The following is a 27,886-nucleotide window of genomic DNA, read 5'->3' as shown; positions in this document are numbered from 1 at the left end:
CATTTTTAAGATTGCTTTGGCTATTTGGAGTCCTTTGTGTTTCCATACAAATTGTAGATTTTTGTGTTCTGATTCTATGAAAAATGCCATTGGTAATTTGATAGGGAGTACATTGAATCTGTAAATTGCTTTGGGTAGTATAGTCATTTTGACAATATTGAGTCTTCCAATCCAAGAACATGCTATATCTCTGTATTTATTTGTGTCATCTTTGATTTCTTTCATCAGCGTCTTATAGTTTTCTGAGCTCAGGTCTTTTGCCTCCTTAAGTAGGTTTATTGCTAGGTAATTTATTCTTTTCGATGTGATGGTAAATTGAATTGTTTCCTTAATTTCTCTTTCTGATCTTTCATTGTTTGTGTATAGGAATGCAAGAGATTTCTGTGTACTAATTTTGTATCCTGCAACTTTACCAAATTCATTGATGAACTCTAGCAGTTTTCTGTTAGAATCTTTAGGATTTTCTATGTATAGTATCTGCAAACAGTTTAACTTCTTTTCCAATTTGGATTCCTTTTATTTCTTTTACTTCGCTGATGGCTGTGGCTAGGACTTCCAATATTACGTTGTATAAAAGTGGAGAGAGTGGACATCCTTGTCTTGTTCCTGATCTTAGAGGAAATTCTTTCAGTTTTTCACTGTCAAGAATGATATTTGCTGTGAGTTTGTTGTATATGGCCCTTATTGTGTTGAGGTAGGTTCCCTCTATGCCCACTTTCTCAAGAGTTTTTACCACAAATGGGTGTTAAATTTTGTCAAAAGCTTTTTCTTCATCTATTAAGATGATCATATGGTTTTTATCCTTCAGTTTGTTAATGTGGTGTATCACACTGATTGATTTACATATGTTAAAGAATCCTTGCGTCCCTGGGATGTATGATCCTTTTAATGTGTTGCTGGATTCAGTTTGCTAGTATTTTGTTGAGGATTTTTGCATCTATATTCATCAGTGATATTGACCTGTAATTTTCTTTTTTTGTGATATCTTTGGTTTTGGTATCAGGGTGATGGTGGCCTCATAGAATGAGCTTGGGTGCGTTCCTTCCTTTGAAATTTTTTGGAATAATTTCAGAAGGATAGGTGTTAGCTCTTTTCTGAGTGTTTGGAAGAATTCACCTGTGAAGCCATTTGGTCCTGGACTTTTGTTTGTTGGAAGTTTTAAAATCACAGTTTCAATTTCAGTACTTGTGATTGTTCTACTCATGTTTTCTGTTTCTTTCTGGTTCAGGCTTGGAAAGTTGTATCTTTCCAAGAATCTGTCCATTTCTTTTAGGTTGTTCATTTTATTGGCACATAGTTGCTTGTAGTAGTCTCTTGTGATCCTTTGTATTTCTGTGGTGTCAGTTTTAACTTCTTTTTCGTTTCTAATTGTGTTGATTTGAGTCCTCTCTCTTTTTTTCTTGATGAGTCTGGCTGAAGATTTATCAATTTTGTTTCTCTTCTCAAATAACTTGCTTTTAGTTTTATTGATCTTTGCTAAGTTTTAAAGTGAGGCATGCTTATTGTGGGAAACTGTCATCAGAAAAGCATAGCATGGAAACTCTTGTAATATCTCTTACTCTTCTTTTCTCTTGAATTAAGATTTTTTAGCATATGTGGAGACCATGAAGTGTTAATCATAGCTAGGTAAATACAAATAGCATTACTACTCTGTTCCACTCAGTAAATTTGTGGTTACTTGGTAACTTTTTCCTACTTCACCACCTAAGGCTAAGACTGAAAATAATCTGCATACTGTTAAAAAAAACTGATTATGTCGTTTTAATGACTTTGTGAAAAATGAATTACTTTATTTATTCACTTATTTTTTGGAATTTGCAGGGGCTTACTACAATTTGAAAATGTAAGTTATGGAATTGAGCCCTTGGAGCCTTCAGTTGGTTTTGAACATGTGATTTATCAAGTAAAACATAAGAATGCAGGTGTTTCTTTATACGCTGAGAAGGATATTGAGCCAAGAGAAAAGCCCTATAAAATACAAAGTGTGGAGGTAAGTAATCAGTTGAGTAAACTTTATGGTTATTACTATGCAGCAATATAAACAATGTATTTTCTCTGATAAATTATTTACATTTATATATATACTTATATCTATATCTATATATGTATATATGGGGTGGGGGGTGGGGGGAGAGATACCAGAAACTTTGTAACTTATATTGTAAGCCTTAAAACTAGTCATTCAGTTTTCTATAATTCCAAGCTGGCATTTTCCACTGTTAGTGGCATTTTTCCCTGTGATCCAGACTTTCATTTTCTGCAGATGCACTCCTTTCTCCATATCCATTATGTCAAAGTTTGGATATAATAAACATAAGTGACACTCACATAAATATTGAAGATAATTATCTAGGGTCCTAAGAAGAATCACCAGTGTCGTTTAAGGCAACTGCCTCAGGGTAGGCCATTACATTTTCCTTACATCCTTTTCCAGGGATGGAGACAGCTTCTACTGGCAAAGAAGACTCATCAGAATTTAGAGGTTTAATGACCCCAGCTTCATCAGTTTCCCATATACCCCCATTCCAATTTTCAGGATCTTCTTTCTTCCAGTAGACACCCCATGAGGGTGGAAATCAATTTGTGTGGTAGTTCATCCACTCACAAAATGAGATTCTGGGTTTGGTTTTCAACACATCTCAACTCTGCAGCTACAGTAGTTAAGGATGTCCTTTAGGACAGACATTTCTTCAGAGAAACAAAACTGACAGGATGTATGTATACGTGTGTGTGTGTGTATATACACACATATATTTGATATAAATACACACACACACACAGAGGGAGAATTAGAGAGTTTAGGGTGGACTGTAGACTGGCAGGCTGGAGACCAGGGAAGAGTTGTGTTCATGTCCAAAGGCAGTCGGCTGGAAGGATTCTTTCTTGCTTATAAGATAGTCTCTGTTTTAATAAGGCCTTCAGCTGATCAGGTACATACATATTATGAAGGGTAATCTACTGCACTAAAAGTCCACCAATTTATTTACTCTTTTAAATTAAAAAAAAAATTTTAAGCCGTTTATTGGAATATAATTGCTTTACACTGTTGTGCCAGTTTTTGCTGTGCAACAAAGTGAATCAGCTGCATCTACACATATATCCCCATATCCCCTCCCTCCTGCACAGGTCCACCAATTTAAATGTTTATCTGATCCAAAATCATTTTCACAGACACATCCAGAATAATTTTTGAACAAATATCTGGGCATTGTGTTCTAGGCAAGTTCACAGATAAAGTTAACCATCACACCAGGTTTACAAAATTTATTTTGTATTTCCTCTAAAAGTTTTATTCTTTAATCTCTTATATTTCAATATACGATTCAATTTAATTTAATTTTTGTATGGAGTGAGGGAGGACTTTAAATTTATCATTTTTCATATGCATATCTAGTTTTCCCAGCACCATTTGTTGAAGAGACTCATCTTTGTTTCACTGAATTTTCATGGCCCTTTTTTTCAAAGATCAGTTGACCATGGATGTTAGGGATTATTTCTGCACTTGCAATAATATTCCATTAATCTTTATGTCTGTTCTTATGCCAGAGCCACACTATTTTGTTACTACTATACCTTTGAAATAAGTTTTGGAATTAGTAAGTGTACATCCTTCAGTAATGTTCTTTTCCAAGATCGTTTTGGCTATTCTTGATACTACTAATTTCCAAATTTTAAAATTCACTTATTTTCAGTTTCCTAAAAAAGCTAGCTGGGATTGTGTTGATTCTATAGATTAAACTGAGAAATATTGCCACTTAATAATATTAACGCTTTCTATCCATGAACATTGAACAGCTTTTCGTTTTAGGTTGTCTTTATTTTCCACAATCTTTTGTATAGTTGTCTTCAAGCCGTCAGCCAAACTTTTTATGTTAAATTTACTTCTACAGATTTTGCTATTTAAATGCTTTTGCACGTTTAAATTTTTATTTCAAATTTGGATTTCTCATTGTTCATCCTTGGAAATTATTGGCTTTTGTATACTGATTTTGTGTTCTGCAAACTTATTGAAATTGGGTATTAGTTTTTTAATGGACTGTTTGTAGTTTTCTATGTACAAGATCATGCCTTCTTGAATAAAGGTTATGTTCTTCCTTTGAGTTTCTCTTTTATTGCCTAAATGCCCTGGTTAGCATGGCACTGAATAGGTGAGAAGAATATCCTTGTCTTGGACCAATTTTAAGAGGAAAGGATCCAGTCTACCACCGTTAAGCATCATGTTAATGGTGAAATAATATAAAAACTCCCTGGAATTTTCAACTCACTTTACTCTCTGATAAAATTCTCCTGCTTCTCTTTTTATCTCACTTTCTCTGACTTTTCTTTATACACTCATATTCTAGATAATGATACTTCCTGTGTTATATCTCAGGTTTTTGTTTGTCTTGTGTACTGTCTTGTATATTTTTTCATGGCTTTATCTGCTGTGATTTACAGATCTCTCACTCTCATTCCAATTTTTTTCTGAGTTATTGATCTTACATTGGACATAGTGATTGCCGAAGTTAAACAAAATAGGCAAACACACACATTGACTACCTACTTACCTATTTATTTGTATCATGTATCTATCATCCATCATCATCTTCATGTCCCTTCTCACTCCCTGAATATTCTTACCAGTGAGTTTTGACATCTTTTAACTTTAACTCTTTAATCCAACTATATGGCAATTGGATCATTTAGTAGTGTTCTCTAATCTTACCTAGATTCAATTCTTTAGTGTTTACTTGACCAAACTTACATGCAATTGGTGTTTACTTTATATAGCACATATCCAAGAAATTGGTTTTCTTTATTGGCTACTTTCTTTTACTAAATAAAATAGCTTTTGAGGTCTTCTGAAACCCAACACCTGCCCACCTTCCCAATATACACATATCTTGGCATTCTTTTATGCACCCTTGTCTTAAATTTTTAATTATTTTGCTAAAATGGACTACGTATCTTTTTTCCATGAAAGCTTATTGTCCAGTAAATAAATTAATAAATTATTATCAACTAAGTACCATCAATCTCTATCTCAAAGATGAAAATAAACAAGGATTACTTTAGGAAATGTAAGTCAACTAACACTTTGTTTCTTTCTTTGTTAAAATAAATATCTTTGAATCCTTCAAACCATTAATATTTTGTCATTCTCAACCAATATAAATGTTTATTTTTATCCTTGAGTAAAGTAGTGTCATTTCCTGCTTAGGTACTTAAATGAAACGATGGAGTCCTATAAGCAAAACTATCATGAAGCACTTGGTGCTTACTTTTGGGTGTAAATGATAAAACAATTCGACCATAACAGAATTTCATTTGCATTTTTTTTGAACAAAACCCTCAAGTCTTCAAGGTTTTAAAAGAGAATTTTTAAATGGGGGGGAAAAATGAATGAGCAGTCAGCCCTAAATTTGTCTTACTGACCTTACTAACATTTTTTTCCTTTAAATTACTATAATCTTCATTTTTCTCATCTCTGCTAAATCCCGGATTTGTTTTTCCCTGTTTATTGTTCCTCTTTATGCTAAGGAAAATGGTTTAACTAAAATGCAATAGCTTTGAACTTTCAAGGGATTAAATACCAGTATAAAAAGAAAAAAGATGCAGACATTAAAAGAAGCATAGTAAAAGTTTTCTCAATCTTTGAAATTTGATCCTCCTTTTCTGCTTCTAGGTATTTGTCCAGTGCTTATAGATGGTATGCTATTTTAGTAACAAACTATTTTGAGTTATCTACACTATAGTCTTAAAGTGCCCACAAAGGCTGTCTTATAAGTTTTCCTTAGCGCATTCCTTTTAGGTTAAATTCATGTGAAAATAAGTAATATTTTATCAATGGTAGTTACAACAGTTTTTACTTTATCCCTGTAAATTGGCAGAGTGTAAGTCACACAAATCATAAGCCCATTGGGCCTCACATTTGTGCCTAATTTAACCACTGTAGTCTAAGTGGATGACATCATAACCAGATTCCACATCCTGAGATGTCTATGGTACAGTTTAAGAAACTCAGTTATTTTGTTTCTCTCTCGCTCCCTTTTTTTTCTGAGGTGATTTATACAAGGATTAGCTTTATCCTTCAGATGAAATCCCACTCCTCTAAATACAGAGATGTGCCCTTACTCTTTCAAGGTCATAGATAAAATCATACCACACAATGATGTATAATGGAGTCATTAAAATAACATAAATACCCACATAAGAGCAAGTCAAGGGAAGAATTTCCTCAGAGAAGAGAATTATACAAGTAGCCCATACCAATGAGAAATGGAGAATGGAAGGCAGAGGAAAGTTATTTTCTGAGTAAATTAAGTGATTGATCAGGTGCAAAAGATGTGACAAAGGCAATATTCTGAAAAAGATTTCTATTTTCATATAGAAAATTGAATTTTCAACATTGAACTTGTGAAATAGTCATATTAAATATTAAAGTAATTCTCCAATTTTGACCTAAAGTTTGTGATTTTTTTTCAGCCACTTGCAGACTTCTCTCAGTATATAGAAGTGCATGTTGTAATTGAAAAAAATTTGGTATGTATACTTTCATTTATTTGTCTTATGTTAATTTATATTAGCAGTGGAGGTTATAAAAAGTGTTCGAATAAATTTTTAACACAAGACAATAAATGATAATTTTTGCTTTATCTCTACTCTAATGAATTTAAATTACTAGTATCAGTAGTAAATTGGAAATCAAATCTCTGTTTATTTTTTAATTTTATATAATTAATGTAAATTAAAACATCTGTTACCCATAGAATAGTTTCTTAGTAATTTTTATTTGTCATTGCCATACCCGTAATGTCTAGCAACGTTTGATCTTTTTACTGTCTCCATAATTTTGCCTTTTTCAGAACATTGCATAGTTGAAATGTGCAGTGTGTAGCCTTACAGATTGGCTTCTTTACCTTGTTAATATGTATTTAACTTTACTATATGCCTTGCCATCCCATTGTCTTCTGGCATCTGAAGTTTTTACTTAGAAGTTAGCTAGTAATCTTATTATAACCACTTTTATGTGGTTATTTTTTTCTTTCTGCCTTAAATATGAATATTCTCTTTGTCTTTAGCTTTTGACAGTTTGAATATAATGTGTCTTGGTGTGGGTCTCTTTGGCTTTATCCTTCTTAGAATTTGTTAGGCTTCCTGGATTTGTCTGTTCATGTGTTTCATCGGATTTGGCAAGCTTTTGGCCATTATGTCTTTAAACAATCTCTCTTCTTCTTCTTAGATTCTCTTAATTCATATATTGTTTTGCATAATGTTATCCCACAAGTCCCTCTTTTTCTTTTCTTTCTGGTTCTCAGTCTCAATAATTTCAATTACCCTATTCTCAAGTCTACTGATTCTTTCTTCTGCCCCTTTAAATCTGCTGTTGAATCCTGCTATTCAGTTTTCAATTCAGTTCTTGAATTTTTCAATACCAGGATTTCTGTTTGATTTCTTTTTGTAATTTCTATATCTTTGTTGATATTCTCATTTTATTCATATATCATTTTCCTGACTTCCCTTAATTCTTTTTGTATTCCTTTATCTCTTTGAGCATATTTTAGACAGTTGTTTGTCTAGTAAATCTCCACATCCTCAGGAATGCTTTCTGCCAATTTATTTCCTTCCTTTGGGCCATGCTTTTTTTTCTTCTTCTTCTTCTTTTCGCCTGTAATATAGACTGAATACTTCTGTTCCTCTAAAATTTATACTAATGCAATAGTGATGGTATTTGGAAGTGGAATGGAGCCTTTGGGAGTGGCTTAGGTAATGAAGGTGGAGCCCTCATGAATGGGATTAGTGCCCCTATAAAATAGAGGCCAGAGAGCTCCCTCACCTCTTCTACCATGTGAGGGCATAGCAAGAAGATGGCAAGATGGCCATCTTTGAACCAGGGACATCAGACACAGGGTATGCTGGAGCTTTAATCTTTAAACTTCTCAGACTCCACAACCATGAGAAATAAATGTTTGTCATTTGAGCACCCAGTCTATAGTGTTTTTGTTTTAGCAGCCCAAACTGACTAAGACACCTTGAGATTTTTGTTGAAAATTCAGCATTTGACAAAATAACCACCTCTTGCCATTTTTGCAGAATGCCTCTGTGTCAGGGAAGTCTTTCATGATTAGCTGTGCTACCTCTCAGTCTATAGGTCAGCTGGGGTGAAAGTTTAAGATGTTCTCAGGTCTCTCTGACCTTATGTCTTGCCTGAGCCCTGTGGGATTCCTTTTTAAATTCATCATATACATGACTGCTTTTGAATATCTCAATTTCCTGAAAGTCTTACACCAGCTTCTCTTCAGGGCCTTATAGCTGTGTATCTCCACCTGTAATCTCTTGCCCCAAGTATTTGCAGGTCTGTCGTCCCTTTGAAGCTTTAACAAACAGTGACCACTCCTTTTTGCTACCTGAAAACTGAGTTAGGTGACACGGAAAACAGCCATTCAGGCACCTTCCAGACAGGTTAGAACACTGCAAGTAAGGTCTTCTCTGTTCCACCTGGTATAAGGGAGGGAATTGGGAAGTGGGCTACCATTTCCTCCAGATTAAACCATGCCACACTGGGGAGGGACTAGGGCATAGGGGAGTAAAAACACCACAAAATTTCCTGTTGTTTTCAAGATGGTTTTTCTTGACTGGGCATTTGCTTGGTTGCTGTATCCTTTTGAATGTTTTCCAGAGGTTTTTCTGGAGGCTCTGATGAGGTTATTTCAGCCATTTTCTGATTGTCTTTTGATGTTGTCAGAGAAAAATGAAGCCTTGGTGTTTTCTAGTTCTCCTTTTTGCTGACTTCACTCCCCATGAAGGATATTTTTAGTTATTTGTTGTCATAACTTTACAAAGGTTGCTTTAAAATCTTTGTCAGATAATTCTAACAAATGATGCATTTTGGTGTTGACATGTTAATGATTGACTTTTCTCCCTCAAGTTGTGACTTCCATGGTTCTTGGTATGGCAGATGGTTTTCAGTTGCTTTCTGGAAATTTTGACTGTTATATTATGCAATTCTGCATCCTACTTAAATCTTTTATTTGTTCATTCATACTCCTTAGTTGTAGCACCTAAGTCTTGACCAAGGTATATGGGTTGAATTCAACGACAAAAGTTCTCAGAGCCTTCATAATGCTATTTTGGTCTTCTTGGTGCAGTTGCTGTTTCTGTGGGTCCCAGTGATACTTTCCTGACCTGCCTGCAGGAGTGGAAGGACCTTCCCCAGTTCTCCTATTGCGAGTGGAAGATTATACATAGTGGGCCTGGGCAGGTGGAAAGTGTCTCCCTGGTCCACCCACTGTCAGTGGGACTCCAGTACTCTTTGTAGGGGTGGGAGTTACTTCCCAGAGTCATTCTGCCTGGTGTTTCTAGGTAGGTACAGGAGACATCAAGCCTGGGGGGGGGGGGGTGGGGGGTGGAGCTACTTTTGTTTAGAATTTCACTTATTCCCTGCTGATACTGCCAACAGGACCAAATGGGTGTTTCCTGATTCAGGCCACCTGTTGTCGCAAGCTGGTTCATGAGAAGCTCCACGCTGTGGCACAGAGGTTACTACTCTAGACACCATAGTGTTAATGACTTTCTCATTCCATTTCTACCTGGGCTACATTTTTGCCACTGCATAGGGTTTGGGAATTGCTGAGAAGCTATGTTGTTCTTTCATTCCCAGCATACCTGTGCAGGTACCTTCTTATTTCCACCTTTTAGAGACTTCCTAAGATTTTTTGGTTATATTATTTCAGGTTTTTTTTTTTATAGTTTTGCTCAGCTTGGAGGAACAGGGAGAGATGAGTTTATACCACCTTATCTGAAACAGAAGTCTTCACAATATAGATAGACATTTAAATTATTGTCTTTTGTGGGAATTCCCTGATGGTACAGTAGTTAGGATGTGGGATTTCAGTGCCGTGGCCCTGGGTTCAATCCCTGGTTGGGGAACTAAAATCCAGCAAGCCGTGTGGCCAAAAAACAACAAAAAAAGATAAATTATTGTCTTTTGTGTTTTTAAAACTGATTTTAAAGAAGAAAAAGACAAGATATCTATTATGCTTTATTCTTTGTAATTGCTAGTGCCAATGTTCTTTATTATACTTATGTAGATAAGAGTTATTGTTTTGTGTCATCTCTTTTCAACCTGAGAATTTCCTATTATTATCATTTCTTTCCCTATTATTCCTAGCAAAGCAGCTCTACTATCACTTTCTCTCTTCCTCTCTCTCTCTCTCTCTCTCTCTCTCTCTCATTAAAATTTGAGAATGGCTTTCTGTTGCCTTTGCTTATGAAGAATAGTTTTGCTGGGTATAGAATTCTTGATTAAGAGTATTTTGTATTAGCACTTTGAATTCATAACCCCACCTGGTTTCCATTGATTCTGTTGAGAAGTCAGCTCTGAACCTTGTTGTGCCTCTCCTGTAGGTGATATACCCTTTTTCCTTCTCAGTTTAAAGATTTTCTCCTTGTGGCTGTTGCCCAGTAACTTAACTACAATGTGTCTATGTGTGATTGTCTTTGATTTTATCTCACTTGAAGTTTGTGGAGCCTAAGTAATGCATAGATTAGTGATTTTCATTGTTTGGGGAGTTTTTAGCTATTATTTACTCAATTTTTTTGGTTTGTTTTTTGTTTGTATGTTTGTTTTTGTTTTGTTTAGTTTTAGGTTTTTTTGCTCATTTTTATCTCTCGTCTCCTCCTAAGACTCTCATGATGCATGAGTGTGAGTAAAAATTAGGATTTCTACAGCCAGGGTGTGGATAATTTTTGACTCACCCTCCTAAATGTGTATTTGCTTGATGGAGTCAAACAGGTGTCTGAGATTCTGTTCACTTTACTTCTTTCTTGTTTTTTCCTTTCTGTTCTTTATGTTGAATAATTTCTATTGATACATTATTATTTTCATTTATTCTTTCTGCTAGTGAGCTTATATAATTTTAGTTATTATATTTTTCAACTCAAGTATCTATTTAGTTCTTTATTATAACCTTATTATTTGGTTTTTCTGTTTCACCCACCTTTATTGAGATATAACTGACACATAACTGTATAAGTTTAATGTATTGTTGATTTGATACACTTATAAGTTACAAAATGATTACCACTGTAGTATTGGCTACCACCTCCATCCCACCACATAATCAATTTTCACTTCTCTTTTGTGGTGAGCACATTTAAGATTTACTCTCAGCAACATCCAGGTATTTGGTGCAGTATTATTAGCCATAATCACCATGCTATATATTATAATGTATAGTTTATATTCTTTACTGACACTTTTTTATGAGTTAATGTCATCATTCCTATGCTTCTTTAAACATGGTACCTTTCAGTTCCATGTTTATAGTAGTTGCTTTACAGTTTTGTGTACTAAATCCTATAAAGCCTACCTTATAGTTTCTGATGACTGCATTTTAAGATATGTGGATAACATTGTTTTATTTTTCTGTGCATGTCATACTCTTGTAGAAAATTAGACATTTTGTGTAATATTTTAGCAACTCTGGATTCTGAAAACTCCTATGGCAATGATTTGTTGGTGCTGTTTTTCTTCTTTCTTTGCTTGTTTAAATGTTTAACACCTTGTTGAGGTAATTTTATAGATTCTGTCTCCAATTCTGAAGTTTCTGTTCCCCTAGCAGTGTGACATCACTGATGTCTCTCCTTACTATTCTTTAAATTCTTGTTTCTCTTTTTAAGCCAGAATTTTTAGTGGTTGACCTTGGGTGAATATATCTTAATGGTCAGCCAATGATTGTCAGAGGCTATGCTCCAACATTTGAAGTAGTTTAAGGCTTCTGCCCTTTGCATATGGATTTGTCTGAGGGTTAGGGAAAGTATCCAATTCTCAAGCGATTTTCAAGTCAGGTAGGTTTTGATTTTTACAAGACTTTCTCACATCTCCTCAGGTAGTGAGTTATGTTTCAAGTTCAGCCACAAACTTATCAGTATCTTGGACCCCTTCCAGTCTCTCCTAAGCATGACTATTACCTTGTGTACGAATGGAATATTCCAGACTATCAAGGATCTACGGAAGGGTGTCAAGACCCATTATGGCTGCTGCATTCGCCCCAACTCCACGTTAGATTTCTGGCTCGTCTTCTGGTCTGTTGCTTGAAATAACCGGTATCGCATCCTAAGCTTACCTGTGATGATGCCCTTCAATATTCATTTGCCTCAGGGACCACTGTTGTTTTTGACAGTATATCTGGGCATGTGGTTTTGCCCCACTCTGCACCAAACCGAGTTATCATCCTCTTATAGGGAAGCGTCTAGATTTTATGGCTTGACCTACCATGGCAGAATTACCACACAACACAACTTGATAGGTGGATGGGGACAGCCGCACATGAAATGTCAGATTCCCACTTTTCTTACCATAGAATTAATAGTTTTTCTTTAATTTATATTTCTCATTTTTAATGCCCTTGGTCAATTTTCAGAATCTTGAAATGTTTTTGACCTTTTTGTCTTGTTTTATCACTGCTTATTATGGAAGGGTTTTGCAGCCCTCATTAATTCACCACTTCCCTGTAATTAATTTTTTAATCCACCTGTAGTTTGTGAACTTTTCTTCTTATAGGTTTCACACATTTGCTAGGTATTTTATTTTACTGTTTTTGAAAATTCGATATTTTCATATATTCTTATTACTTCTATTCCCTGTTGTAATCATTTATAGATTGCTGAGACACTTTTTGTTTCTCCTTAACAAACTACTCCAAAATTTAGTGGCTTAAAAGAACAACTATTTATTTAGCTCACAGTTGTTAAATGTCCTCTGACCTCATTAAGATTTCCTTGTGTTGGACTGGTCTCACTTATGTACCATTAGTAAGCTACTGATTTTGCTTAGAGTTGGCTGGTCCACAGGGTGTCTCAGCTGACATGTCTTACCTCTGCTTTCCAATGATATTTGTACCATAATAATGTTATTATACAAGTTTTTGTATGGACATAAGTGTTTATTTCTATTGGGTAGAGGCAAAAAGGTGAGAATTGCTGAGTTGTATGGTAACTCTATGTTTCACATTTTGAGATCCTAACAAACAATTTTCACCATTATATATTGCACCAGCAATGAACAGATGTATGAGTTCCAATTTCTCCAAATTCTCAACTCTTTATTATTCTCTGTCTTTTGGACTTTAGCCGTCCTGGTGGGTGTAAATTAGTTTCTCACTGTGCTTTTCATTTGCATTCTCTATAGTATAATAATGTTGAGAATATTTGCATTTTGTTATTAGTTATTAGTGTATTTTATTTGGAGAAATATCTATTTAAATTCTTTCCACATATTTCATTGGGTTGTCTTTTTATTGTTGTAATTAAGTATTCTTTATATATTGTGGATGCTAGACCCTTATCCAATATATGATTTGCAAATATTTTTATCCATTCTGCGGGTTATCTTTTCATTTTTTTGGTGGTGTCATCTGAAGTATAACATTTAACATTTTGAAAACATCAGTCTTTCTCCGTTTAATGTTCTTGCTTCCTTCAAATATCGACTGACCATAAGTGTTAGAATTTATTTCTAGAAATTGTTGTTTTATTGATCTGTAACTCTAATCCAATGCTGGAAGCACACTGCTTTGATCATTACAGCTTTGTAGTTAGTTTCAGATTAAGGAGCATGAGCCTTCCAACTTTGTTCTTCTTATTTAAAATTGCTGCAGACATTCTGGATCCCTTTCATTTTCACATACATAATAAGGTAAACTTGCCAATTCCTGCAAAATAAATACAGCTGGAATTTTAATAAGGATTATATTATTTCTATAGATCAATTTGGAAATTATTGCCATCTTAACAATATTAGGTCTTCCAATCCATGAACACAGGATGACTTTCCATTTATTTGTATCTTCTTTACTTTCTTTCAACAGTGTTTTGTAGTTTTCAGTGCCTGTTTTGTACTTCTTTTGTTAAATGTATTTTTTGGCATACTATCATTTTTTGATACTATTGTAAATGGATTTATTTTCTTGATTTAATTTTGGATTGTTTATTACTCATGTATGAAAATGCAATTGATTTTTGTATGTTGATCTTGTATCCTCAACTTTGCTGAAATCACGTATTAGTGCTGTTTTTTAGTGCTTTTCTTAGGAGTTTTCTATGTACACACCTTTTTGTCTGTTAATAGTGTTTGACTTCTTTCTTTTCTGTACAGGTGCCTCTTGTTTCTTTTCCTTGAAAAAGTGTTTAGTCTAGAGGCTCCAGTGAAAGCTGAGATAATAGCAATGAGAACAGATATCCTTATCTTCTTCCTGATCTAAGAGGAATAACACTCATTCTTTCACCTTTAAGTGTGATGCTATCTGCGGGTTTTTAATAGATGTCCTTTATCAGATTGAGGGTGTTCTCATCTATCTCTAGTTTATTGAGTTGTTTTCTTTTTTTTTTTTTTATCATGAATAGGTGTTTTATTTAGTCAAATGCTTCTTTTATGTCTGTTGAAAGAATCATGTGGGTTTTGTTCATTATGTTGCTTATTCTATAATATTTTGAAATACAGCTATTGGTTTTTAGACATTAATCCAACCTTGTGTTTCTGGGATAAATCCCACTTGGTCATAGTGTATAACCCTTTTTATGTGTTGCATAAATTGGTTAGTATTCTGATTAGGTTTTATATATTTATGTTCATGAGGAATGTAGTTTGCTTTGGACTTTTATTTTCTTGTTATGCCTTTTCTGGTTTTCATATCAGAATAATGCTGACCTTATTGAATGAATAGAAATGGGTTCCCTCTGATTTTAGAAGAGAATTTGTGACAAATTGGTGTTAATTCTTCTCTAAATGTTTGATATAATTCACCAATAAAGCCTTTTAGAACTAGATTTTTCTTTGGGGGAATTTTGAAAATGCATATTTAATCTTTTTGCATGTTATGTATTCTGTTTCTTCTTGAGTCAGCTTCATTATCTGTTTATCACAAGAAATCATTCGTTTCATCCAAGTTACCTAAACTGTTGCCACATTATTGCTCACAGTGTTCACTTATAAGCCTAGTTATTTTGCTGTGGTTAGTGGCTGTAGCCTTTCTTTTATCCTGAATTAATAATTTTTGTTTTGTTAATACATGTTGTTTTTTATATTCATGTTTCAATCATTTTGCTCTGATTTTTATTAATTTCTTCCATTTCCTTCCTTGAGTTCTTTGTATTTGCTCTTCTTTAACTAATTTCCTAAGTGGAAATTAATTACTTGAGATGGTGCTTCTTTTTTTTAATATAGCTATTTCCTATAAATTGCCTTCTGAGCACTGCTTTAGCTGAATACCATAAATTTTACTATGTTGCATTATAGTTATTTTCTAATTTCCCCTGTGATTTCTTCTTTGATTGTTGGTTATTTGTAATTGATTACTTTCCACATACGTTGAATTTCTCAAATTTCTTTCTGTTGTTTTTTATTTAATTCTTATGGTCAGAGAACATACTTTGTATTTTTTAATTGTTTTAACTCAATTTAAACTTATTCTATAATGTAGTATATGGTCTATTTCTAGATCATATTCCATGAGCACTTGAGACAGCATGTTGTGTTGTTTGGGGTGGAATATTCTATAAATATCTGTTGGTTTATGGTTTACTTTCAGTCTTCTATATCTGTGTTGAGTTTTTGACCAGTTATTCTACTACTGAAATTGTATATTTAAATCTCCAAACATTATTACTGAATTTTCTATTTCTCCCTTCACTTGTGCATCTTGTATTTTGTATAATTTTTAGGCTCAGTTCTAGATGCATGTAATGTTTATAACTTTATGTCTTCCTGATAGACATCCCAGATTTCTTGCCATCTCTGTTTGTATGGTATATCCTTTCAATACTTTTACTTTCAAGTTATTTGTATCTTTGAAAAGATACTGTGTCTTCTGTAACAATTTTTTTGGCCTGCTGTGCAGCATGCAGGATCTTAGTTCCCCAACCAGGGATCAAAGCCATGCTCCCTTCAGTGAAAGCACGGAGTTTTAACCACTGGACCACCCTTCTGTAACTATTTATATTTAATTTTGTTTTTTCCTTAATCAAGTCTGTCAGTCTCTGATGTTTGCTTGGATTATTTAATATACTCATTTTTTTTTTGGTGGGAGGTCTTTCAAATCAATTGAATAGCTAATTCATTTTTTTAAGGACAGCACAGCATACCATTGTATTTATATAACTTAATTTATTCATTTACTCTATTCTTGGTGTGTATTCACTTTGTTTCCAGTTTTTTAATTTTTGCTTTATCACTATAAATAATGCTACATGAATTATTCTTAGTCATGAGTTCTTATATCTTGGGAATTTAATCTCTGGGAAAGTAGGTCACCAGGAGTAGGGATGATGAGTCAAAGGATATATAGGTAGTTTAATTTTAATAGATATTGTTCATTGCTTTATAAAATGGTGGTAACTTTTCACATCTCCAAGTTAAAAAACTGAAAGTAGTATTTTCCTCTCATACTTGCCAACCATTAGTTTTATATTTCTCCTTAATTTTTGTCAGCCAGTGGGTAAAAATTATATCTCATCGTAATTTTAACTTCCATTCCTTAACTGAGAATTAAATTAAACATCATTTAATGTTTACTGGCCACTAGTATTTGCTTTCCACTGAACTGACAACTTAATCCTTTTGCTCATTTTATTAATGGTTGTTTGCCTTCTTGTCAACTTGTGAGAAAACTTTGAATATTAAAAAATATTCGTGCTTTGTTCCTTATCCACCCAACATGAAGGAGCATATCAGTGTTTTCTTCTAAGTGTTTTACAGTTTCAGGTCTTGCATGCAAGTCTTTAATACATTTTGAATTATCTTTTGTGTATGTTGTAAGATACTAGTCCAGTTTCATTCTTTTGCATGTGTTGTCCAGTTTTCCCAACATTATTTATTAAAGGGATTGTCCTTTCCCCATTGTACAAGGGTGAGTCAAAAATTATCCACACTCCGGTTATATTAAATCTTTTTTGGCCGCACTGTATTATCAGCACTTTTCGTTCAAGGCTACTGTCTCCCCAGTCACTGCTGTGCAGGTGTGAATGTGTTACATCAGTTCATTCATAACTGCGGTGCAAGCAAAAATGGATGCCCCACTTGTGATTTGCACGAAAGAAGAGCAGTGTGTGGTGATTCATTTTTTGTGGTCTGAGGGTGTACCTGGTGCCATTATTTATTGAAGACTTTGTGTGCAGTATGGAGAAAGTGTTTTGTTGCACAGAAGTGTGTATGAATGGATAGAGAAGTTCAGAAGGGTCACACAAGTGTTAGCCATCATGAAGAAGCCAGATCTGTCCACATGAAGACGTGAGGACAGCAGTACATTCGTGGCTCACAGCTCAGCCTGAAACACTTTTTAATGAGGGGATACGAAAGCTTGTTGACAGATGGACAAAGTGTATTGAAAAGCAAGAAGATTATGTCGAAAAATGAGGTATTTGTCTTTTCTAAAAGTTAATTAAAATAAATTCTACAGCCAGAGTGCATATAATTTTTGACTCACCCTCATATATTCTTGGCTCATTTGTTGTAAATTACTTAACCCACCATAATGTGTGAGTTTATTCCTGAGCTCTCTATTATGTGTCTATTTTTATGACAATACCAGCCACAGTGCTTTCTACTATAGTTTGAAATCAGGGAACATGATGTCTCCAGCTTTGTTCTTTCTCCCATTTGCTTTGGCTACTCAGGGTCTTTTGTAGTTCTATACAAATTTTAGGTCTTTGAAAAATGTCATTGAAATTTTGATAAGGATACATTGAATCTGTATTGCTTTGGGTAGTGTGAACATTTTAATGATATTAATTATTCTAATTTATGAGCATGGAATAACTTTCCACTCATTTGTGTCTTCTTCAGTTTCTTTCATCAATGTAATATAGATTTCAGTGTAAAGATCTTTCATCTCCTTGGTTAAATTCATTCTAGGTATTTTATTCTTTTGATGCAGTTGTAAATGGAATTGTTTTCTTAATTTCTCTTTCTGATAGTTTGTTATTATTATAAAGAAATATAACAGATTTTCGCATATTGGTTTTTTACCCTGCAACTTTGGTGAATTTTTTTTAGTTCCAAAACTTTTTTGGTAGAGTCTTTATGGTTTTCTATATATGTCACCTGCAAATAGTGACAGTTTTACTTCTTTTTTGCCGATTTGAATATCTTTTATTTCTTTTTCTTGCCTAATTGCTCTGACTAGGACTTTCTATACTATGCTAGATAAAAGTGCCTATAGTAGGTATCCTTCTCTTGTTCTTAGTCTTAGAGGGAAAGTTTTCAGCTTTACGCTGTTGAGTGTGATATTGGCTGTGGCCTTTATGTTGAGACACCTTCCCTCTACACTCATGTTGTTGAGAGTTTTTATCCTGAAAGGAGGTTGAATTTTATCAAATGTTTTTTCTGCATCTATTGAAATCATCATATGATACTTTTTATTCTTCATTTTGTTAACGTGGTGTATCACATTGATTGATTCACAGAAATTGAACTATTCTTGCATCCTTGGATTAAACACCACTTGATCATGGTGTGTGATCCTTTTAGTGTGCTGTTGAATTTGCATTGCCAATATTCTCTTGAGGAATTTTCCATCTATGTTCATCAGGAACACTGGCCTGTAATTTTCTTTTTGGGGGCTGTTTTTGTCTGGTTTTGATATTAGGATAATGCTGGCCTCATAAAACGTGTTTGGAAGGGTTTCTTCTCTTATTTGCGTAAGAGTCTGTAGTGTCTTTTTGTATTTTTTTATATTTTTCATTTTTCACACTCAAAATATATCATGTTGTGTCTATAATAATAAATAATGTTTAAAAACTAAGTTGGTAATTTAAATAATTTCTTAATTCATACTTTTAAATTTTAAACATAATAACCATCATTAAATATTAAGCAATATATATTTAGATCTAAAAGTTAATTATCTTTTTCAGTATAATCATATGGGTTCTGATACGACTGTTGTCACTCAAAAAATTTTCCAGTTGATTGGATTAACCAATGCTGTAAGTGTTTGCTTTTGCATTTGTTTGTGTTAAACAATTCTCAGACTTTTTTTTTATGACCCTGCCTGAATACACATATTGTGTGAAAGAGGGCAAATATATAACCATTTTAAGTTTCAGTTTTCTAACTGTTTAATTGGGGTAATAATAATTGTAAATACCTAGTTAGGGTTTTGTAAGGATTCAATTAAATAAAGCGCTTGGCAATGGGCTGGCTTAAGTACAAGCATATCAAAATGTTACTTATTACTTGTTTTATTAGTGATATTTATTACTTGCTAATAGAATTTATAAGATCCAATCCAGATTTACAGTTTAGGTTTTAATATTTACGTCAGTATAGTGTTTATTTTTGAAGATAAGTACCCAAATCTACTTAAACCATGTAGTTTGAAGATATTTTCTTTATGTCTTCTATTTTAGATTTTTAATTCATTTAATATTACAATAATTCTATCTTCATTAGAGCTTTGGATAGATGAAAATAAAATCCCAGTAACTGGAGATGCTAATGAATTATTACAAAGGTTTTTAAAATGGAAACGATCTTATCTTGTTTTGCGTCCACATGATGTGGCATTTTTACTTGTGTAAGTATATCTTGGCATTACTAAGTCTTATACGTTAGAAAGCATATGTAATTTGACCTGATTTCTGACAGTTGGAAGGCCCTTAGGGAAAAAAATCTTGTATTTTTTTTAATATACATCCTGTGAATATTATTTTTCACAACACAGGTTTTATACTGAATTATTATTATCAATTATTCTATTTATTGGCTTATAGCTAAAACTCACTTCAATCTTATGACGATGGCTTCTTACCTTGAGTATATAACCTGCCATTAAATATACGTAAAATAGTAACAATATCTATCTAAAGAAATATACCTGAATTCTATGAATATAGTAACTTGGCCTTCTTTTTATGCTTTATTTCCATAAAATAAAAACAAAATACTGATGAAATGGAACCACTACTGTACTTTTCAATATCTCTGACATACTATATTCACAGTGAGCTGCACTTTTAAAAATATAAGCCTCCCTTTCTATTTAATAATCTCTGTTTTCCTCTTATCAGTGTTCAGGACCTATATATATTATATATCATCGTATTATGTAAAAATCATATATATAATTATAAACTATAATCTTTTAAATTATTTTTTGTCCTACAAATATGCATGCATTTGCATGGCTAGGGCAGGCTAATTCTTTCTGATTACGGAGAGACTTCAACCCACAAGCTTCTTACTCTGCCCATTTGTCAACTGCATTGCCTTAGCTTTCTAATTTTAAGGAATTTTATTTATGTTTATTATGTTCACATTATAGGAATCAGTATAATTTTTTAAAAAGTACATAAAAAAGAATCTTCATTGTTTTCTTAAAATCCATGTGATAATACACTTTTTATTATTTGTTTTTTAAATCCATTTTACTATTTTCAAGATCAGCAGACACATTTAGTCCCTTTCTGTGCTTTGTTACCCCAGTGTTAAGTGGAAATATCTCTGAGTTTGTTATATATGTATGCAAAGCAAAAGTATTTGGTCAATTTAATATTAATTGTGTTTAATTTTACAAAACTTTATGATTATGCTTCTTTCTTAAACTTAAGTTACAGAGAAAAACCAAATTATGTTGGTGCAACCTTTCAAGGGAGGATGTGTGATAAGTATCACGGAGGAGGTGTTGTCCTGGTACGGTATGGTTTAACTTACTTGGCTAAGATGTATTCATAGGATGCTATTTAGATTAATATACAATTAACTATTTCTGTCTTTTATTATGGCTAAGTATTTTAAAATTTGCATAATGATTCTAGACATCTTTTTTCCTGCTGCTGACAGAGATGTGTGAACCATAAGAGGTCCTCATTTAACTTAATACATATAAAATCTTTACAATTTTCCTCTTGTGAGTTCAAATTATCCTCTTTTAGAAAGTTAGGGTAGTGATCTATTTTATAATCTTATAAGATGCTCATAAATTTTTCATATGCTCAATATTTAATACTTAATTTTAATTTCAAGCTTAGATTTTAGCACTGTCTTCATTGTGTAGCTAATTTAATTATGAACCAGGTTAAAATAAAGCTTTTGAAACTATTTGTCAATTGCCTCAAAATGCTTCCTGGGACATAGGTGAAGAGTAACAGAATCAAATGCAGTAATTGACATTTTTATCTTAGTAGGAAATCTTGGTGTGCTTAAAATGGTATGTTTTTGCTCCTATTTTATAATGCTTTGGTTATTCTGAAGTATAAAACTTGCCTTTTTAAATTTTTTGTGTGTTTGTACAAAGTAATTCGGAGATTGAGGAAGGCAATGCACTCTTGTTTAAGTGAACAAGTTAAATGAAGATATAAGAAGATGCATCAATGAAATGGAGACATAAATTTCATCTTTAAAATTCATAATTCATGAAAATATGGTTCACCTTTTATGGTCAAATAATTACCTAGTCTCAAAAGCTAGAACTTGGCTGATTTACCCAGTCACAAGCAACACTGAGAAATCTTAAGACTTTCACACGGAGCAGGCTTAGTTACCAAGTGGAGGGAAATCTCCTTGTTTCCTGGAAAAGAGAAGGCAGTGGTCTCTGTACTGAATGGAGCAATCAGAGAAGAACTCACTCTAGTATTCTTTCTTATTCTCCACACTTCACTGGGGTAATCACTGCCTAACCTTCACTGGAAAACTTAGCAGCAGCTGATGTTCATGTGAATGTAATGTTGAAGAAAACAGTTGAAGCTCTGTCCTCGGGTATTTAAATATCCACCACCCTCCCTACCTAATCCCCAGAGCTGCGGAATAAAATCTACGAACCACATCCTCCTGTCGCTGCTTCTTCCTAAAAGTTTATGGGTGAAACCACAACCCAAGTAGTTTTGGGGATGAGTAGAAGCAAGTAAATATAATCAGCAGGAGATTTTTGCTGTCTGCAGCTCTTTGCCTTTGGGTTCATCCATTTATCTGTCCTGACGCAAGTTCACTCACAAGAACAGACACAAATTAGGTCTTGGCATCACGAGTTTTATACATTACATACTGCCAGACACATTACCTGTTGACCTCAGTTCGTGGACTATAAGAGGTCCTGGGTATTAAACTTCCTCAGAATAAAAGCACACTACATGGACCGCTTGAAGCAGAACTATGAGTAGCTGTAGACCAGGAATTTGAAACAAACAAAGAAAAAGTGTACAATATCGTAGAAAAGAACTTAGTTGGAAACATTAGATATGGATAATATAATAATTATAATAAATTGAATGAGGGGTACCATTGATACATATGGAGATAATTTACCAAATGGGAAAACCAGGATTAGGACCTCTCTCAGAAGACATCAGAAAAGTTAAAGATAAAATTGAGACATGAATGACTGAAGTAATGGAGGTAAAAATTTTAAAGTCAAAAGAACACTTCTAAAGAAAAAATGGAGATAATTTCACAGAATGACAGTCACAGCACACTGTCTCCAGCCACTACCAGATCAACAAGGTGCCTACACCAGAAATCCCTCCTGGAGTCACCCCATGATTCCTGGCAGGAGGGGAGAAAAGTGGGTTGTCTGATGAAAAGGACACCCTGAAAGCCAAAAAAGAAGAGATTAAAAATGCATAACAACAATGAAATGAAAATATCAAAGGAAAATTGTTATGTTTCTAAAAAAAAGTAACAGTGAAGACATTCCATAGTCAGAGAAGCAACACTGGAGGCAAAAAGACTTTATTCTTCAAATATTGAGATATTGAGCTAGTACTAAAAGTACTTTGAAGGCATGATTCATATCTAAAAAAAAAAATTCATTCAAACATAAGGACAATAAAAATACTCTCAGGCGCCTAAGTCCTCAAAAGATTGACCAAACAAAAGACTAGCATCTAGAATATATTTGTAGAAATTACTTATATTTATGAAAAGCCACAAGGATTATGAAAACTAAAGTGAATAAATGTTGCTAAATTTTGCTGTTACCTTAAAATGAAAATAGCTGGAATTGGGCAAGGGTTGGGGTGCATGGCAGAGAAAGGTAGGTCAATACTAAACTAGAACCCATGTTCTATTAATGTGTGGAGATGATTAAGGGAGAGATAAAAATGACATGAAAGCATATTATAGGACTTGTCTTCTTAAGAAAACAGTGAAGATATTGATATGTTTTAGAAAGAAGTAAGGGTATATGAAATGAATGTTGGTCTTAAGAATAAGAAGAAAACACCACCAATACCATAGTCTACCGGAAGAAACATAAATACAGCCAAGGAAGAAGAAACATAAAAACAATAACATAAAATAAAATTAATAGAAAATAATCAAATAAAATGGTTTAAGTATGCCCTAATATAATAACAATCTTGTGAATATAAATGAATTAAACTTACTAAGTAAGAGATAGAGTCACTGATGGATTTTTTTTTAAAAATCAAGTTCAAACATTAGTTCTTTACAAGAAATATGTTAATAGAACAAAGTGAAGGTGAATATAAAATAATAAAATATACTTTAGTTAAATAAGAAACAAGTAAACATGAGAAAATGGAATTTAGAGTAAAATACACTATAGATAGCAAAGAGGCCTAAACTTCATTGTAACTTTCCAAGTAGAAGTTTTGCAAATATTTTGTTTGATTTATTCTTGGGCATTCCAGTAAATACTATATGGTTTGATGATATCAGTAAATACTACATTTTAAGTATATTTTATGAGTTTCTGTTATGCTGAAAAACAAATGTTATACACTGACTTGTATACCATAATATTTCTATATTTACTTCTAATAGCCTTAGATTTAATTTTTCCTGTGTCCAATTTTGTCATATGTGAATAAAAACAATTTTATTCTTTTTTCCTTTCCAATATGTATATCTTTTTTTTAAAATTTGCTTTCCTATTGAATTGCCTAGGATCCCAAGAACAATTCAAGTTGAGCAATGTTTTGAACTGAATTTATAGTAGACATTTTCGTATCATTCCTGGTCTCAAGGGAAAATACTCTCAAAATTGCACTATTAGCTATTATGTTTGTTCTAGGTTACCACAGATATTCTTTAACATAATAAGAAAGCTCAATTCTGTTTCTAATTTTCTAAATTTTAAAAAATGTATTTTATATTTTTATCCTGTCTTTATTTTTGAAGGGGGATTAATTCCATTTAAATTTATATGTATTTTTTCTAAATGTCCCATTTTAGTGGCAGAATTTTTTACTACAGTTATTGATATGCTCATATCTATTTTTTTCTTTGTTGAAATGTTTTCTCTTTCGTATAGAATTAAATTTTCTTTTACAATATTGTAAAGATGTCAGTGCAGTTCTAATCAAAATCTCTTTAGGCTTTTTGGGGTAAAATTAACATCTTATACATATAAACGTAAAAAAAGAAAATAGATAAGGCAAACTTGGAAATTGAGGAAAAGTCAAAGATATAAACTTCTTATAAAACTATGGTGACTAAGATATTGCAGTGTAGATAAATTGCCCAGTGTAACAAACTATAAAGTCTAAAAATAGACCCAGACATATATAATCAAATGATTTTTGACAAGTTGCTAGCACAATTACAGTCATATGCTAAGAAAAATGAAAAATAAAATTAAGACTTATTTATAATAGACTTTCAGTCAAAAGCACTGGTGAAATATAGAATAGCTCATGATGGGAAGCTGATAATGTCTAAAGACATTACTAAAATAATTCATGCTAAAACTTGAGGAATGGGAGACTTCAGGCAGAATAGTTAAGGAAATTAGTATCTAGTGAATTTTTGCAGAAAATAAAGCTGAAAATCAATGAGCTAATCATCCAACCTAAAATACATGGAAAGCTGGAAACAACATTGCCCTAAAACATGCGAAACACGGGAAATAGTGAAGATAAAAGCAGAAATCAAAGAAAGACAGATGATCGGTAGGACAGAGATATTCAAAAAGGATATTAGCCCTTTAAAAAATAAAGAACAAGAATATTTCTGGCAAAACTATTTTATAAGACAGAGTAGGAATACATTAATAAAATTACAAAAATAATGGGAAATGACTACAGATACAAATAACATTTAAAAGATAATAGAACAATTTATAACAAATAAATTTGAAAACTTAGACAAATAGTACATCCTTAATAGAAGCCCCTAATTTACTAGAAGTTACACAAGAACTAGAAATTCAGAATAACACCAAACTATTAAAAGAATTAATGTTATTTTAAAATCTCACAAGGGGAAAACCAATGCTTTTAGGAACACATTCTACACAATTTAGAGGAAACTGATTATTTCAACCTTATATTTGCACTTCCTAATAAGAAGATCCATTAGAACACTATGATAAAAACTGATGGGATGTGGAGCAGGCTGTTTTAGCTAGGGTGATCAGAGAAAAACTTTAAAGAAGAGGAAGAAGGATGAGGCAAAGGCAGTCATCGCAAGACCTAGGAAATGAGAACCCATGAGAATGATCATTAAATTCAAGGCTTTCAGATGGAAATGAATGTCAAGAACCAGATGGTTGTGCAAATACTGATTGTCGAGGTAGCCAAGAGTCATCACAGACAGCCTTTGCGATCCTAGTAAATAGTTTCAGATTTATTCCTCTTTGCAATGAGAACGTACTGGAAGTTTTGAAGCCAGAGAGAAATATTTCTCTGGTTACGTTATAGAAAGTGATTGTAGAGGGATGAGAGTCCACAACAAGGAGACCACATAGGAGACAACTGCAGGATGAATGGTACTATTCTCAGATCCACAAGTAGCTTTTATCTGGTATATCTGATGAAAGCAGAACATGTAGGGCTTGCTAACTTATTGGATACGTACCATAAATGATGGAAACATAAATGATTATTTATTGATTAAGATTTTTCTTGAAAAACTAGGGAGAGGAAGGTGGGGCACCCGGCTTTGGAGGCAGGGGGGAAATGGAAGGGTGGAAGAAAAGTTTCATTTTGAACCTGAACCTGTAAAGTTTGAGAGATGCTTGTGGTGGTTACTTTTACATGTCAGCTTGGAGGGGGTTGACGAGATTAATGTTTAAATCAGTGAAATTTGAGTAAAGCATGCTGCCCTCCATAATGTGGGTGGACCTCATGCAATCAGTTGGCGACCTGAACTGAATGAAAAGACCAACCATCCCCTTCAAGCAAGAAGAAAATCTTCGGCAGAATGCCTTCAGGCTTCATCTGCATCTCCAGGCTGCCAGTCCACCCTGCAGGTATGGACTTGCCAGCCTTCATAATCGTATAAGCCAATTCCTTATAATAAGCCTCTTCATATATAATACTCATTATATTACATGTGCTATTGATTCTGTTTCTCTAGAGAAGCCTGATTAATACAATGGCTAATACTTAAATATAAATATATACTTAAATATTAAAAGATGGGTGCAAGATAGAGACGATGATGAAGAGATCATAGATGGTCATAGATGATGGAGACATAGATAGACAGCTATATGTCTGTCCTTTCTTCAAGACCACCCTGTCTTTTTTTTAAATATATTTTTACAGATTTATTTTATTATATTTATTTATTTATTATTTATTTATTTTTGGCTGCATTGGGTCTTCATTGCTGCACACGGGCTTTCTCTAGTTGCGGAGAATGGGGGCTACTCTTCCATTGTGCGCAGGTTTCTCATTGTGGTGGCTTCTCTTGCTGCAGAGCGCGGGCTTGCGGGCTTCAATAGTTGTGGCACATGGGCTCAGCTGCTCCACGGCATGTGGGATTTTCCCGGCCCAGGGATCAAACCCGTGTCCCCTGCATTGGCAAGCGGATTCCTAACCACTGCGCCACCAGGGAAGCCCACCACCTTGTCTTAATAACTATAGGTTTATGGTAAATTATCAAACCTGACTGCCACCTCATCAGACTGATTTAGCTTTTTTAGGTTTTCTGACTCTCTTTTAAAATCAGCCTGTCAATTTCAACAAAAACTACTTGGACTTTGGTTTTGAATTGAATCTTTAGGTCAATTTGACATCTTAACAATACTGGTTATCCATGAAATCGATAAACATGTGCTTTTTATTGCTTCGTATAAGGCTTCACATAATGTAAGTGATAAAAAGAAGTACTGTTATACTCACCGTTGATGGGTCTCAAAAACTGTGTCGGGCAAAAGAAGCCACAAACAAAAGAACCTTTACTTCCTGATGCCATTTTTATGAAGATAAAGTGTAGGTAAAGATAAACCATGTTGTTAAAAGTCAGAACAGAAGTTAAATTTTCTGGAGAGAGAATTCCTGAAAACTTGCTGGAGAGAACTTCCCAAGTGATAAAAATATTTTGCATCTTATGTACACTGTAGTAGTTACACAGGTGTGGGTCACACAAACACACACAAGCACTTCACAAATATGTGTGTGTATATACATATGCACAAATAATATGTATAAATAAATTGTGTATATATGTATATATAGGTATTGTATATATACATATATGTAAATGTATGTAAAACTGCATCAAGGCACTTAAGATTTGTACACTTGACATAAAATAAAATTATTTAAAAGGCATGAAACCATCATACAGAATAAAATGTTATTAGTAATTTCAGAGAGACTAATCAAAAGAGATTGTTTAAAGTTTTAATCGCAGCTATTAAACATAAAAATTATCAGGTTGCTCTCTCTTTGTAAGTTTCAAACTCATGTATAATGCCACAGAAATCTTAACCCTAAGGATAAGAAAAAAGAACAAACTACATCAACCAAAGGAAAACCAATGTATCAATATTAATATAAAACAGCAAAATATTTTTCAAGTAAAATGAGTATGAATTTTAAGTGACTCATTATTTAGGATGAAACATATTTTGGCTGTGATTATATGAATAAACATGAACTCATATGTGTCTAGCTAAATACCTATAAAATGCACAAAGCAATAATTTCTCAGACCAAAAAG

At 33.4% G+C, this 27,886-nt stretch overlaps 1 protein-coding gene across 1 annotated transcript in view; it reads left to right on the top strand.

Moving 5' to 3' along the window:
- Window positions 1-27,886, top strand: part of ADAM2 (ADAM metallopeptidase domain 2) — an 84,109-nt gene that overhangs the window by 19,989 nt on the left and 36,234 nt on the right. Inside the window, exons 6-10 of the mRNA XM_057697534.1 lie at window positions 1,822-1,990; window positions 6,466-6,522; window positions 18,892-18,963; window positions 19,387-19,553; window positions 20,587-20,668. Coding sequence (XP_057553517.1) covers window positions 1,822-1,990; window positions 6,466-6,522; window positions 18,892-18,963; window positions 19,387-19,553; window positions 20,587-20,668 — 547 coding nt within the window. The remainder of the gene's footprint in view (window positions 1-1,821; window positions 1,991-6,465; window positions 6,523-18,891; window positions 18,964-19,386; window positions 19,554-20,586; window positions 20,669-27,886) is intronic.

This window comes from Hippopotamus amphibius, chromosome 10 (assembly GCF_030028045.1).
Source record: "Hippopotamus amphibius kiboko isolate mHipAmp2 chromosome 10, mHipAmp2.hap2, whole genome shotgun sequence".
NCBI classification, from domain to species: Eukaryota; Metazoa; Chordata; class Mammalia; order Artiodactyla; family Hippopotamidae; genus Hippopotamus; species Hippopotamus amphibius.
This window is presented reverse-complemented; position numbering and strand designations above follow the sequence as displayed.